Source organism: Stomoxys calcitrans, chromosome 5 (genome assembly GCF_963082655.1).
Source record: "Stomoxys calcitrans chromosome 5, idStoCalc2.1, whole genome shotgun sequence".
Classification (NCBI taxonomy): Eukaryota; Metazoa; Arthropoda; class Insecta; order Diptera; family Muscidae; genus Stomoxys; species Stomoxys calcitrans.
Window position 1 is genome coordinate 4,908,299 of NC_081556.1, and position 15,535 is coordinate 4,923,833.

At 36.6% G+C, this 15,535-nt stretch overlaps 3 protein-coding genes across 5 annotated transcripts; all 3 read right to left on the reverse strand.

Annotated features, from left to right (window-relative positions):
- Nucleotides 1–5,354: 5,354 nt before the first annotated feature.
- On the reverse strand, nt 5,355–10,040 carry LOC106096284 (flavin-containing monooxygenase 5). 3 transcript variants are annotated; one of them, XM_013263944.2, is made up of 6 exons: nt 9,460–10,040; nt 9,168–9,369; nt 8,913–9,105; nt 8,672–8,843; nt 5,738–6,273; nt 5,355–5,681 (listed from the first exon to the last, which is right to left on the reverse strand). In XM_013263944.2, exons 2-6 carry the CDS (start codon nt 9,362–9,364, stop codon nt 5,493–5,495), a joined length of 1,287 nt encoding a protein of 428 aa, XP_013119398.2. In that variant the 5' UTR covers nt 9,365–9,369; nt 9,460–10,040; the 3' UTR covers nt 5,355–5,492. The 3 variants fall into 3 exon arrangements, with proteins under 3 accessions (XP_013119398.2, XP_013119397.2, XP_013119400.2); XM_013263943.2 differs by having other exon boundaries at nt 9,168–9,409; XM_013263946.2 differs by having other exon boundaries at nt 5,357–5,663; nt 9,168–9,409.
- A 307-nt stretch (nt 10,041–10,347) lies between these two features.
- On the reverse strand, nt 10,348–11,895 carry LOC106096285 (electron transfer flavoprotein subunit alpha, mitochondrial). Its single transcript, XM_013263947.2, has 4 exons — nt 11,805–11,895; nt 11,638–11,718; nt 11,419–11,559; nt 10,348–11,358 (listed from the first exon to the last, which is right to left on the reverse strand). The coding sequence occupies exons 2-4, from the start codon at nt 11,683–11,685 to the stop codon at nt 10,549–10,551; spliced, it is 999 nt and encodes a 332-aa protein (XP_013119401.1). The 5' UTR covers nt 11,686–11,718; nt 11,805–11,895; the 3' UTR covers nt 10,348–10,548.
- Nucleotides 11,896–12,676: 781 nt separating this feature from the next.
- On the reverse strand, nt 12,677–15,492 carry LOC106096283 (uncharacterized). Its single transcript, XM_013263942.2, has 6 exons — nt 15,282–15,492; nt 14,887–15,071; nt 13,724–14,823; nt 13,492–13,660; nt 13,070–13,423; nt 12,677–13,011 (listed from the first exon to the last, which is right to left on the reverse strand). Exons 1-6 carry the CDS (start codon nt 15,400–15,402, stop codon nt 12,871–12,873), a joined length of 2,070 nt encoding a protein of 689 aa, XP_013119396.2. The 5' UTR covers nt 15,403–15,492; the 3' UTR covers nt 12,677–12,870.
- Between the last annotated feature and the right edge of the window lie 43 nt (nt 15,493–15,535).

A 15,535-nucleotide genomic window follows, 5' to 3' on the forward strand; every position in this document is an offset into this window, starting at 1 on the left:
ATATTTTAAAGAAATAAAAATTTAGACTGTTACAAAATGGGTTCTTATTTTAAGAAACTTATACACACACACACACATACATCTAGTATATACATACATACACACTCAAAAACTCATACGCGCCAGACCAACCAACTGTAGCAACATCGACAGAAGTAGGTTTATGCGAAAAAAGAAAAAAGTAAGAAAAAATAGATTTTTATTTTGAAACAAAAATATTTAATTGAAACCTTGCAAACAACGTTGATATATGTGATTACCAGTTTGTTGGGATATTTTTATTTTTAAAATTGAAGACAAACTGTGCTAATCATTCCTGCGAAACACACACACAACCAACAACCATTTATATACTAAAAATAAGTCCTATATATTTTTATGTTTAATTATTGTTCAATTCTAAGAATAATATATTGACTATAATAATAATAATAATGAATAATTATATGATTATTTTCATTTTGTGATAAGCTAAAAACAAACAAACTTATGGTATTTATATTATATATATTCACAATACATATTATAAACATATGCATACAATAACGAACGAAAGAGAGTGGTGAAAGTTAACGCATCCATCCATCTCAAAGAGAAGGAAAATCACACAAACCAACCCACTCAAACAAACAACAACTGATCGATCAGATTGTCGCTGTTGATGCGGCGTATACAAAGAAGAAGACTACTACTACTATAATTAATTACTACACACTTGTTGTCATTAAACGGCGGCGATTGCGATCGCGTTTGCGAACACGTTGTGTTGCCGCAACCAGGTGACGTTAACTTTTTCTCTTCTCTTTCGATGTTTTTTTGCCACCCTCAATACCCCCATTGATTTTCTTTGTTATGTATAGATATGCAACAAAACTAAAAGATATAATAAAATTATATATGTATATGTATTATGTATAATGTAATGTACAATTCATAACAAACAAAAGTAACAACAAATTGTAGTAGCAAATTATATAAAGCAAAACTAAAGAAAAATTTTATGTAGCGAGAGAAGAATGTGAAGAAAAGAGAGAAAAAGAAACAACAAACAAAAGAAAAACGAGAAAATCCTTTACAAAAAAATCGTAAAATACCCCCGCAACACACACACACACACTCAAATATGAATTAGAAATTATTTGTATTCGCGCCAGAGAAATGATGACCTTAAACATTTCCCTCTTTCAATGTCGCCAATGGACGATGGTCCCCCCAAAAAATTTCGACTGAACTTCTGGGCCCTTGTTCGCCAAGACATTTGTGATGCTGAAAATGTGGAGGTGTTCAAGCTGCCAAAGGGAGTTTTATGTCTTCTTTTTGGCGAGACCCTCTTCTATTGCATTCATTGGAAATTCCAAATGTTTATTGTTCCTCATTTCCTTTATTCGGTAAGAACAAAACAAAAAGCCAATCTTCCATCCTTTATTGAGGTATTTTAAGAGCGAAAAATAATACCCTATATTGCTAATAAGATCAGCAAATAATAAGCAAAAGAGAATGTAATAAAATTGTAATTTCTAATTTCCAACAAAAAACACTATTTGTTTTATTATTTCTTTTTGCCGAAAAGGGATGTAATATGAAAGACAGGGATTTTGTTGCGAGCCATACTAAGTGGGAGTGGACGAAAGTTCCATTAAGTTGGTAGCAAGTGTATGTTGGGAGAACATGTATAAGTTAGATCTTTGATTTTGCGAGTAAATTCTCTTCATATAATAGCGATCTAATGCTAAAGAGAAGATTTTATTCTTAAAATAAAAGACAAACCAAAAAGTTTTCTGTATAGTTTCATCATGGTACAATGACATGCTATGGTGCTCGATATGACAACTAGCCTTGTCATATTGGCGCCTTTAAATAATCATTGGTGGTCATTCCATTCCCGTGGCGATCGGTGCTATGGAGCGAAATAAGAGAAGCGAGAATTTCCTTAAGTGAACCATGCAATTAAAGGATATATAATAGATTTATTAATGTCAACACTCGAGACTTCAGTTAATTCCATGAGAACGCTGAATGATAAACTCAAAGACTTTGTCCAACTCAACGCAGTCGTAAACAAAGCAAACGAAGATAGTTTTGTGATAAAAAAAAGAAACCCAAGACGGATTTAAATTCAACTTGAAAGAAACCCAGTTCCAACAAACCCTCCAAACTCATATATAGGCGGACCGGGAACGATTAGGTCGGGTTACACTGGGTAAGCTTGTGTTATCTCTATATATGTTGCTGTTGTAGCAGTGTGTTGTACACTGAAGCGGCAGTTCTTGCCGATGAAGGAATCCATCGGGTCAATTCGGTACGTACAACCGGCTGCCATGGGATTGATCTCTCTATATATAAAAGAGGCACGTGGTTGACCGATAGACTGATTACGACCAAGCCCAAACGGCTAAAGCTAGAAACTTGAAATTTTGAACGAATGCTGGTCTTGGGTCGCTTGCGCTATATAAGGAGGGATTTGGTAATATTCGTACGTAAAGATACTTAAAAGTACAAAATGGCGAATTTTTGTGCAGGGCTAGGAGAATGAATTTGGAATCAAAGGGAATCTTGAAAAAAAAAAGATTTGGTGAAATACTCTCTCAAAATAGTACCGAAAATTGGAGAAATTGTACCGCAATTGGCACTATTTGAGTTAGAGCTGTGGATGTTGGTACATAAGTACACTATGGCTTGGAGGCCACTGTAGCGCAGAGGATAGCATGTCTGCTTATGACGCTGAATGCATGGGTTCGAATCCTGGAGGTGGTTTTGAAGTTTGCCCCTGTTCCTTAGTGGAATGTTCATGGCCAAAATTAGTAATTTGCAAGTGCACTATAGCAACCTTAGTTGGGAATCGTAATGAGTTTTGGACATTCCTTCATTTAGGTACTAAAAATACCAAAAAGGTACGAAATATGTAAGCTTTGCATAGGACGAACGGGTAGAGCTACAACTTCGAAATATGGCTTAAATGATTGTTGTTACAAAATACAGGGGTAGATAGAAATAGTATAAAAATTGTACTGGATATTTTCTTTATGGATTCAGCTAGATCTCTGAAATGTGGCGTAAAGGTACAATAAATAAATAATTTAAAAATCCTTCATTTAGGTACCAAATAGTCCTAAATAATAGGAAATAGCTTATTTACTTTTACAGTGAAGGGAGACAGGTAAAATTAAATAATTTTGCAAAAATTATTGTACTCTTGACAAAAATACGGGGAGTTGTACCAAAAACGAAATGGTGTAATCGTACCAGGAATGGAAGAAAACGTAATCATGTGCTGAAATTGGTAGTATTTGGAACTTTCTTTATAGATTGAGCTAGGGCTTTGAAATTTGCGATACAGTTACATCTTGGAAGCATATATTTGGCGATTAGAAGATTTGTTTAATTCATACTTTTAGGTATTAAAACGTACAATATGGTACTTTCTTTACGGATTGAGATAAAGCTTTTAAAATCACGATATACATACACCTTGCTGTGTATATCTGCTGATTATAATATTTTTTCATATTCCTTATCATTAATCGGACTGCACTCATTGATATGATAAAAGTATCCCCTGTTCCTTAGTGGAATTTTCATGGGAAGTTTAGTTAAATATAAAAGGAAGTAAACTCAAAGCCTATTCAGCTGGACAAAGAATAGGCTCTGGACAAAGAATAGGCCTACCAAAAAATTGTTGTGTAAGTTGACAGGGGCCGATGCTCAAAACCTTTCAAACGGGCATGTACACCGGGCATGGAGCTTAAATGAAAGTTATAAGAGAACCATATTTGTAATTTTACTTCTAGTCGGTTGTTCTACATTAGAAGGTAAGTGCAAAATTTTCGGAATAATTACGAAATTTTTAAAAAATTAAAACATTTTATCGATTAAACAATTAAACATTATCGATTAAGTGTTTTGATGGAATCATCCTCAACGGAGAACTACGATGAAACCAATATGGTTCCTTTACATTTGTTAAGGAAGGAAGAGACTGCCATGGGATTGTGTGGGTCTAGCTGGGCAGTTAAACAAGTGATTTAAAAAAATTAGTGCAAATTAGTCTGGCAATTGTGAACGGATACAGATATATTCAATGATTACAAAGTGTTCATAGCCGCCACAAAACCAAATAGAATGCTCCCTTAGCCTCACATCAGTGGTCGTAGCAATTTATGTTGATGGTAAGTCCAAGGTATCTTTGTCAGCACAGCAAGTGTACTTTTGTATACTGTGATGGCATGTAAAACTGTTGTAGTCCTATGCAACATTCGAAAGGTATGCTCAGCGAATGCCAATGCTCAGCGAATGCAAATTGTACAACGAGAGGAGCGGGAGGAGTAGTCCCTCATGCGTCTTGGCTACTGATGAGAGAAGGGATATCGGTCTGTACGAATCCTTCTTGCTCGTGTCAGGTTTCAGTAGTGGGAACAGACTATCCATCTTTCAAACATCGGGTACTATAATATTGTTCAAAATAGGCTGAGGACAGTTAGTTGTAAGGTAATCGATTCCAGGCAGATCCAAACTCTTCAGCATCTTTGCGCGACTTGGCGCTACGGATAACATTCGTAGCTTCGTGCACGGTTGTTGTTGTAGCAGTCTGTTGTATACTGAAAGACTTCGTCAGACCAATGAAAGACTCCATCGGGCCAATGCGGTACGTACAACCGGCTGCCATGGGATTGTACGGTAATTTGTGATAGATGTTCAGCGGCACGGTGATTACGGATACGACGAATGGCCCCCTTCTATCCTTGTCACTCTCGGATCAATAAACAGACGTTTATCTAAGGAAAATACCTCAGAAGTATTGCCTGCATATTTTTTTAAACAATTGTTTCTCCCAAGCAAGCAAATAAAACCAACAAAAAAAAGTTAGCTGTTTTCCTGCATATTTTCACTGGAAATCGTTCGCTTACTTTTGCTTTCAAATTTTTTAAAGAGAGTAAAATGGCTCATACTCTCTTGCAGATTTTTACAAATTTTTAAGGGAAAAGTACGCGAACAGACCTATTTGAATACCGTCAAACCTGACCGGCTGTTAACAGCTGTTCGCTTTTAAATCCGCATTGTTAGAGACCAGAGCAATAAACCTGAATATAAAATTTGGACACGAGTTTTTAAGGTGATTTTATACACATCGAAAGTATTTCTCTTTATTCACAAATATAGATTAACACTCGAATACACATATACACCCTAAGCCTTTTTGTGTTTACTGATATTTAAGCATTTTTTTACTGTTAGCAACAATTAAGTTTCAAATATATTTTTGAAATACTATTTATTTTTTAAATGTAGGCTAGTGTGGCATTATTGCCGTAGTAGTGTCATATTTAACATTATCATCTATTTACTCTTACCTTTTACAATGATAAGAGATAAGCAAATTTAGGGCAGGCCTAACGTACAATATAGAGGCATCCCAAAATATAAAGGTGTTATTTAAAAAAAACATTTTAATTGTCTTAAGAACATTTATGTAAAGAAATTATCAACAACTTTGATCATTTCACATGTATTTTAAGGAAATTTTCATCATCCAAAACTTTAAACTGGTACTGGCGGTAGGTCTCTAACTCAAAGATATACTTCTTGCTACAATCTTTCATAATTTTGGCTATAACCGGCTTAACGTTGTGCCCCGCGATTTTGGATAGCTCTTGGTAGTAGACAAACTGGAACAACACAAACCACTATATTAGGCATCAATGTGGCGATAGAAGACAATATCGATTAATTCAATACAGACCTGTTTTTCACCCATTTTGTGTGCATCTCTTTCAGTCAGACCCCTTTCTTTTCGCTCCTGCATATCTTCATGTAATGCATCCATCATTTCTTCCTGGGTAGGCAGCTTTTGTTCGTTGCTAAAAAATTTCAAAACAAACCTCACCTGTAAGTCAAAGCATTGGGTAGGCAATACCATGAAAGGCAGGCCGATAATTGCCATTGTGGGAAAATTTATGTTGATAGTGTGCTTATATAACGGCTGAACATGATTGTTTGCCACAAATATGCCGCAGTCAGTGCTTAAAAAGGGAAACGAATATTGATAGCCAGTGCAAAATATTACAAAGGAGAACGTTTCTTGGCTTCCGTCTTTAAAAATGGCTCCTGATTCTGTGAAACGTTGTACATCGGGTTTTTGGGTGACACGGGGCATGAAATCTGTACGAGGTGCTTCCTTCAAGTGATGACTGAGAAAAACTCTTTTAGCAGTTTTGCTAATTTGATTTGTCAAGTCCATGCCTGATGGCCCAGCGCCAATAATAAGTACATCTTCGCCTGTAATTTTTTAAAACCCAAATACATGAGTAAAAATTGAATTGAGATACATCATAGTTTGGACATGTTAACACTTATAATTTCTATCATAGATAATCTAGACATTTGAATTTCTCTAAGAAGCGGAAAACAACGCATTTTGAGAATATGTCGCACTTTTAATTGATGTTTGGTTGTCATTATAAAACAAGATAAACGCAAGGTCAACCTTAGGAATTTCGAGAAGATGGCTTTGCATTGTATTTTCAATTTCTAAAATCATGGTCTGCGTGTACCATCCATTTCCGGCGTTTCCGATGGTTCATTTTATGGTCGCCTTAATTAATTCGAACAGAATTGTCGAACATAAAGCGGATGCTGTGGCGTTTTTCACACATGTTTTTCGCAATCATGGTAATCTCAATAATAAAAAAAATAAATTTATTAAATATTTTTCATAAGTAATAAGAGAAAAAGTGCTTATGAAAGAAATCAGCAAGTTTTTTTGCTTTCAAATCTATTATCAAACAAGAAAAGGGTGCTAAGTTCGGGCGTACAAACTAAATTTAGTTGAAGGGTATAATTTTATTCTAAGTACCAAACTTCTGTCAAACCAGCAAAAATAAAGCTTCTAGAAAACGAACAGGGATAATCGATAGACCGGTTTATATGGGAGCTATAGCAGATTATAGACCAATTCGGACCCAACATGGCACAGTTGTTAAAAGTCATAAGAGAACACCAGTGCCAAATTTAGGCCAAATCGGATGAGATTGGTTTATATGGGAGCGATATCAGGTTAAAGACCGATTTGGACCGTACCTGGCAGAGTTGTTGACATCGACAGACAAATCGGAAAGAAATTTTGGTTTCCAGGGGCTCAAGAAATCAAATCGGGAGATCGGTTTATATGGGAGCTATACCAATTTATAGATCGATTTGGGTCGTACTTGACAAAGATGCTGGAAGCCATAAACTTTCAGCCAAATCGGACAAAATTTACGGCTTCCAGGGGCTCAAAAATTCAAATCGGGAGATCGGTTTAAATGGGAGCTATATCCAAATCTGAACCGATATGACCCATTTGCAATCCCCAACGACCTACATCAATGTTAAGTATATGTGCAAAATTTCAAGCGGGCAGCTTTACGCGTTCGACCGCTATCGTGATTTCGGCAGACTGTCATGGCTAGATCGAATCAGAATGTCGAAAGGATCCAGAATATATATTCTTTATGGAATCGCAGATCAATATTTCGAGGTGTTACAAACGGAATGACTAGATTAGTATACCCCCATCCTATGATGGTGGGTATAAAAAAGTAATCGCGATAAAATATAGCAACAGGCGAACAATAAGCACAAATACATTGACTTCAGGTTGCCAGCGTCTTTGTGGACTTTGACATACATGAGGGTTTACCATAAAAGTCCAGTCCAAAGTCTTCACAGACTTTGACATACATGGTGGTTTACCATAAAAGTCCACTAGGTATGTGGTGTATCCTGCCACATCTCTAGAAAAACAACCGTCGCGGCACGGGATGACTACGAGCACCACACGGATTGGAACTCTCACTTCCGATTTGTTTGGTGTTCATCATCTTGACGAGAATCTCAGCTGAGTGCTACCGGGCGCGTTCACAGGTTGCGGATAGTGGGATGATCTGACATACGGAGTAACTACAACTGCAGTCGCGGACAGTGTCTCAGAGAGGGTCCGGATGGCACCGTCTCTTACTTAAATACTGATTGCCTATGATACTTGATATGACAAGGCGAGTTATTGGCGCCTTTAAATAACCAATGGCCATAACGTTCCCGCGGCAGTCGTTCCTATGGACCGAAACAAGCTTACTCACATATGGAGCTTGTCGAGGATCGCCATCTCCACGTAAAAATGTGGTTACAACAACAACAACCGTATTATGTACCCGTCTCTCGTTCATGTTTTCAACTGGAAGCGCCACGAATATCTTTGCATTCTCTTCGGCAAAATCCAGCCCTTTACTGCCAAATATCCATTTCGTTCCTTCTTGCCAGCTTATAAATTTCGCCATGACTACGTGTTCCGTTTCCAATACCCGACCAGGCAGGCGATAGAAGAACACGGTTTCATGATTCACAATGTCAACACTCATGCCAGTTCTTCCCCTAACTTCAAGTCATTCCATTCTATGCCCTTAGGAACGCAGCTAATCATCGTTTCCTCCTTCTCCTGATATTGTTCTTGGATAAGTCTGCCAGCTCCCACAACGTCAATGCCATACTTACTTTCATAACACCGTTTTTTTATTGTTGCAACAGACTAAAGCCTCTGGTAGAAAACGTTCAATGCATTGTTAAGCTGTACACCTCAATTTGTTTACTCTAACCCCGAGTTTTTGTTATTGTTTTTTAATAAAATGACATAACATACCTTCAAATTTGTATGGTTCACGATACAGATGACTGTGTATTGAACACCCCTGATAAATCTCCATGCCCTCTATGCGTGGATACTGCGGTTTTGTATAATGACCATTACATACAAAGATTCGATCGAACATTTCCACAAAGCATTTACCGATCAAACGATTTTTAACATGTACCTGTAACTCAAATTAATTTGTATGTATTTCCGCATCTTTATACGATTTATGACTTATGGTCTGCCATACCTCCCATCTGCCATTGGTACGTGGAAGGACACGAATTACTTCATGTTGAAACTTGATATGCTTTTGAAGATCAAAGTGTTCTGCATACAAGTACAAGAAACTCAAGACGTCATGAGAACTTACAAACGAGTCGGCCATGGATTCTGGGTATGGAAAGTCAAGGTAGCCCATTACTTCTTTGGGAAGATTGGTTCTGCAAACAGAAAAAAAGTAGTCATATTTGATCTTAAAGCTTTTATTCATTATTCACAGTACCGCAATCCTTGATACATGCTACTATGAATTTCGCATTCATCTTCTATATTGGGTGAAAGATCCTCATATACCCATGTGCCACCTATTTGCTTGCTCTGTTCATAGCACACCACATTCAATTGATGCTCCAGAGAGTTTTTCAATGCAGCAAGGCCCGCAGTACCTGCTCCTATCACGCACACGCTAATGTTTTTCATTACGTCTTAAGAAGCCAACCGTTCATGCAGGAGTTTAAAAACATACTGTATACGATGGGTATCATTCAAAAAGATTTATTGATAAATGTACATACATTATAGCTAGCGTAAACTCTCTACCGATAAAAACCCTCCACACACACACACGCACATAAAGAGATAGTGCTAAATGATCGTTAAAAAGCAGTCATCTTGTCGCCTTCAGGTCCTGGGTTACTAGTTTTTTGTGTGTGTTTTTTTAGGTAAGAAAGCAAAGCCCCTCATCAAGCGGAAGTAATTAGGAAAATGCAGCGAATTCACGGTGTTTCGCCGTACAATATGGCGGTTATAAAGTAGGGATTTTTGTTATCAGCTTACTAACGATTGTAAACTTATTATAAGATGAGACACTTTTTTTTCGTTGCACACAACAACGTTGTCTCAAAATAGCAAGTAAATGATATCTGCAAATTTGTGGAAAAAACAACAAAACACCCATTTCATAACCTCTTTTTGTTCCATTCGAAAAGTATATCAATCGAAATGTAAGACAAGCCTTCGAGTGAGCTCGCATTTACTATAGTCATATAAACTTGTTACTTGGAGAAGAGAGAAAGCTTTTGCATAATTAGTTTACAGCATTGAACAGCAATATAGCACACCACCATAGGCAAACTGAAAATTTTCCCACAACATAATTGAGAAAACCCTGTAGAAACAAAGGGGAGACATCATTTGCAATTTTTTGAAAGTAATTCTGAAATACTCCCGATGTGTAAATGCGAGATTTGCCCCGTACGAAAATTGGTTCAACAGAATTGAATGCCACAAGGCCAGCCGCAACAGCCATTTAAATGTTGCTCGATGCATATCCGAAATAAATTCCTAACAATTTTATTATACTTCTTATACCCACGACCATATCATTTTACCTTTAAAGTCAATCTAACGCACAAATTTGGTCGATCACCCACTTCCGTTCTATATAAAAAATCATCAATGCATTTATTTTCGAAAATATAACACAAATTTAATATTTGTTACTTATTATATCCATGATTTTTAAAAATCGTTCATCCTAATATTATTTATTTAACTATTTCAATAATAAATGCACTTGACCAATCTCACTATTCGCATAGAATCTACTCCAATCAATCGACCACAAGTTTAATTTGTTTTTGCATATACTGGTAGGCATATGTTTACAACTTTCCGGTCATTTCAGGTACAGCTTTGAATAAATCTGCTACCAAACCAATATCAGCAACTTGGAATATGGGAGCTTCGGGATCTTTATTGATGGCTACAATAGTTTTGGAATCCTTCATACCGGCTAAATGTTGAATAGCCCCAGAGATACCCACTGCAATATATAGGTCGGGTGCAACAATTTTGCCAGTTTGGCCAATTTGCAAATCATTGGGCACATAACCAGCATCGACGGCAGCACGAGAAGCGCCTACAGCAGCTCCGAATTTATCAGCAAGATCATACAACAATTTAAAATTGTCACCAGATTTCAAACCGCGACCTCCAGATACAATAACTTTGGCTCCAGTCAACTCAGGACGATCTGATTTTGTCAATTCTTGGCTAACAAATTCAGTTAGATTCTGAGCGTATTCACCGGCGGGTGCTGGTTCAACAGCTCCACTGCCGCCCGTTGCTGCAGCTGGTGCAAAGTTTGTGCCTCGTACAGTGATAACTTTTACAGGATCCTTAGAACGCAATGTCAAGATAGCATTACCAGCGTAAATGGTGCGCACAAATGTGTCCTCACTCTTAACATCGATGATTTCAGATATGGGAGAAACATCCAATTTGGCTGCAACGCGAGGCAATACATTTTTGCCAAAAGCTGTGGCACCAGCCAAAATGTGTGTAAATTTAAATTGATTTTGTGCTGCCAAAACTAGAGGTGTAAGGGATTCAGCTGTAAAGCCTTTGAAAGCAGCATTCTCAGCCACCAACACTTTTGCAACACCTTCGACTTTGGAAACAGCTTCGGAAGCCTGTAAAAATATTAAAAGATAACGAATGGGTGTTATGCAAACATCTAGCTAGCTACTTACGGGACCGCATTTAGTGCCTGCCACTAGCACTGTGACGTCACCACCGATCTTCTTTGCAGCAGTTATAGTGTTCAATGTAACTGGATTAAGAGCCTCATTATTGTGTTCAGCTACCACCAATGTACTCTTACAACGGTGGAACTAAATAGACGAAATGGAAAAATTAATATACATATTCTCCCTCAAATCTGTGGCATAAATACACATAGCAACACTTACAAGGTTGGTACGCAATAGTCCACGAGTAGTTGTATTAGTAGCAAACATATCTATAAAACTTGGCACACAATTCAGACACGGCTATAACAAAGTAATTGTATATTAATTTCAGAAATACTACAATTGAACTAAGACACAATAACCAAATTAAGGAAATCTACCCTTACCTTGACTGCACACTGTTGAATGATCTTCGGTTAAAGTCCACGACACGGACGATGAAAACATATGGCAATCGATTACATCGATAAATATGAAGACAATAGGTCTGTTCGCGAACTTTTCTGGTAAAAAATTGCAGGACAGTAAACACAGACTTTACTCTCTTTTGCTATTTATTGTAATTGATGTGAATCGCTGTTTCAAATTTCTGCAGGGAAAAACCTCCAGTAGAAATTTAGAAACTCTCAATTACCAAAATTTTGCTCGCTCTTCCAAAGATAGTGGAAGAGAGTAGATGCATAACCTCTTGAAGTTGCAACGAATAGAAATAAACGAGAAAATTTGAGTAAGAGGGTAATTGTGAATTGACAAAGAAGTTGTTGTGAATGAAGAAAAAAGATGTTTTAGCTACAATAGCTAAACCTATTTTGTAAGTATTTTTGCTTCTGAATTACAAACTATTTCTACAAAACATGTTAACGATTTGTTGTTACATTTTTTTTGTTAATTTACTTGTGTGTTTTCATTTTTGTTGTTTTCTCTCGTTTCCTCTTTTTCTTTTCTCCAAAGAAAGAATGAAAAAGAAAACGTCAGATTTCTATTCGTTGCAACAATAGTTTGTTGTTGGGCAACTGCCACAACCTGTAAATGAATATATGTTGAGTGCAACGTTGCCTTAGATAGTTATCGATAACTGCAATAAATCGGAATTTGCACTTATAGTTCTAAAACACAGCAAACATTTCTCGAGGCACTTAATTGTCAAAGCTCAAGTAAGCAATAATGATTTCTTTAAAGGATTAAAAGATGTATATTAGACGTTTTTTAAATTAAAATTTATTTTTTTTTTTGACTTTTTATCTGAATACAGGTTAACTGTTTGCCCCAGTTCCGTAATGGAACAAATTTGCATTTGCAAAGGTATGCTGTTTTATTTGAAAATATGGGTTAAGCCTTAAATTTATGGGTTGTAAGCTTTGCTCTTAATGCTAATACATATATAACAATTCCAGTGTAAATAAATACTAGTACATAACGTTTCTAAGCCGTAATAATTTGCACAAAATTAATTTATTGTTCAGATCCTACATTATCGCTCATTTCTTGATTAAGTGAATTTGCAGCTACACGTTTACGTTGTCTTTCACACTTGGGACAAGGCTGTTTTTCGTTCAAGCAATCTGAGTGAAACACGGCCCCACACGTTGAGCACTGTAAAGTTATCGAACTGGTATTTTTTTGCATTTGTATAGTTGACATGTTATCTTACCCGAAAAGTTGTTTCAATGTGAAATGGGTATAGAATTCTTGGACCATTACAAATCTCACATATAAAACCCTTCAGACTACATAAAGGACATTTCAATATGTGTGCTTCGCCAATTTTAAAGGCCTTTTGCAATTGCTGAAATAATGTTCCGCGTTGTATAAGCGATAGATCCCCTATCGAATACTGATGTATATGTTCGTATAAATATTCTTTGCCGAAGAATAGACATTGCAATTGTTCAAAACTCTTGGGATCGCATGTACATAAATAGGCTCTTATAAAGTTAAGACGAATACGAAGAGCTTGCAGTTCAGCCATTGCTTCTGAAGCATTGTAAATGTCTGGATTAAGATGCTACAATAAAAATTTCAATATGTTAAAATTTGGTAATTTACGTTTAGATTAATTCAAAATATTCTTACTTTGAGGTCAATAAATGGCTGCGTTCGAAATTCTGCCAGAAATGAAGCCGCTTTTTTGGACACTATGTACTTACGAAAGTCCCAGTTGTATATAATTTTCGCCGGTATTATTACTGGTTCGATATCCATACAACTATCGCAAAAGTAGTAGCCACTAAAGGCACATACACTAAAGAAAATATAGATTTTTCAAAACTATATTTTTTCAAATATATTTCTCATGCGATGTCACCTTAAATTTGAGTAGCCAATGCCTAAAGGATGTTGACAGGATTTACATAGAAATCCTTGTGCATCAAGACCTGGTTCTCGTGCCAGTTTACACAGCTGCTCCACCATATCTTGAAGATCTTGTATGTCAAATTTTTCCAGAGATCCTCCAGAAACCACTTCAAAATCCGATTTATTCGATTCACATTCGTCATCACAGTTGAGAGTAGATTGTGATATACTTTGTCCAGCTGAATTTTGTAATAGAAATGTCTCCCATACTTCGGTCCAATCCACTTGGCATTGTCGTTCATGTTTTCTTAACAATGCATTATAGCTGTATCTATCAGTAGCAGGAGAACGCAAGGAGCTAACTGAACTGGTCAAGCTAAGCGAACGATGGAAATTAAATGAGTTATCATCGTTGGGCGAAGCAGCGCTTTCGACCGAATTAACCTCGGAGCACCAGGATTTTTGCATAAGATTACTTAAGGAGTTACTACCAACAGCTGTGGACTCTGTGCGACTTTCTTGGATATCAGGGTTTATTTTGCACGTATTTGATGTTTGTGCCTCTTCTTGAATCTCTGTCGCACAATCGTCATCTTCTTCCATTTCATCGACTTTTTGCAAGAACAAATCAATATTTATGCGAGTATTTAATTCTTCAACTGGGAAGTTGTTACTTCTCTGGAATGGACTATTCGAAATTGATTCTGAAAACAGCTCATTGGTGCATAACGGCTGCGGCATGGGAATTGCCATGGTCTCCTCCACTAAAGAGCCTGCTATATCTAAACCACTTGATACCGGACATGATTTCAAAGTTGGAGTCCATAACCCAGACAGCTGCAGCGAATAGTCTGGCCATTGGTTCAAAAGACTTGAGTTAAAGGGAAGTTTAAATTGCACTGTGTTCTCTATTGTATTCAGAAGAACTGCGGCTCTCTCCAGCCGCGCTGTATCCTTTAATAGGGCATTCTTTTTGTAATATGGACTTAGTGAAGATGAATTTTTGCTCATATTAATGAGGTATGAAGAAAGTAGACCATCGTTGAGAGATAGTCGAATCCAGGCGCGGCATTGACCTATTTCTGAAGTCAATTGCGATAGTGTCGTTATCTGCAAAGCATTATAGCATAGTAATGAAATGAAAGTGTGTTTGTTTATCCACCATCTAAATACCTGTTCAATAACTTCCTTGTGTAGAAAAACCATTATAGGAGACCAAAAGCTCGGATCAGGTCGACGTTCAAGTTCAGTAATAACGTTTAAGGTCTGCCACAAAAATGAATCTTTGAGTCCATGAAGAAAAATTGCTTCCATAGTCGTGGCCAAAGCACTGCTACTTTCACAAAGCTCTAAAATTTCTATATAATTGATGAGTATTAACAATAAGATATAAATGTAATAGATGTGCAATGTATCTTCTGAGAAATGCATCCGAATATCCGAATGTATCATAAAATTTGATTTTAAACAATTTTAAAACTATTTTTTTCTTCCCTATAGTTGGATAATACAAATGTTGGGAATTTATGAAAATATTTAAATATTTTCATTCCGTATAGTGTGATTACCTTTGTTGTCCTTCACATCGTATTCAATTTCCCGTACGTTTTCTTGCAATGCTTCTAAAATAGCCTCTTTAACTGCAACTTCACGCTTAGAGGAAGAGAACGAACGAAACAAGGAGCTCATTTCTTCCTAAATCTAAAATCTTATCTATTTCAAGATATTTTTATTCCAAACAAAAAAAAAAAAACAATACCCCTCAATATCTTTAGCAAAACAACAGCTGTCAGCTGTAGTGTAAATAAATAAACAAATAGAA

Bases quoted from the DNA above. Each gene is read 5' to 3' on its own strand.
- LOC106096283 (XM_013263942.2), bottom strand. From the start codon at position 15,402: ATGAGCTCCTTGTTTCGTTCGTTCTCTTCCTCTAAGCGTGAAGTTGCA. The intron at 13,424-13,491 runs GTAAGAATATTT...TTTTTATTGTAG, and splicing joins AGCCATTTATTGACCTCAAA to CATCTTAATCCAGACATTTA. The intron at 13,012-13,069 runs GTAAGATAACAT...ATAACTTTACAG, and splicing joins ACATTGAAACAACTTTTCGG to TGCTCAACGTGTGGGGCCGT.
- LOC106096284 (XM_013263944.2), bottom strand. From the start codon at position 9,364: ATGAAAAACATTAGCGTGTGCGTGATAGGAGCAGGTACTGCGGGCCTT. The intron at 6,274-8,671 runs GTATGTTATGTC...AAAAAATTACAG, and splicing joins TGAACCATACAAATTTGAAG to GCGAAGATGTACTTATTATT. The intron at 5,682-5,737 runs GTCTGTATTGAA...TGCCTAATATAG, and splicing joins ACAAAATGGGTGAAAAACAG to TGGTTTGTGTTGTTCCAGTT.
- LOC106096285 (XM_013263947.2), bottom strand. From the start codon at position 11,685: ATGTTTGCTACTAATACAACTACTCGTGGACTATTGCGTACCAACCTT. The intron at 11,560-11,637 runs GTAAGTGTTGCT...TCGTCTATTTAG, and splicing joins GACTATTGCGTACCAACCTT to TTCCACCGTTGTAAGAGTAC. The intron at 11,359-11,418 runs GTAAGTAGCTAG...ATATTTTTACAG, and splicing joins CAGGCACTAAATGCGGTCCC to GCTTCCGAAGCTGTTTCCAA.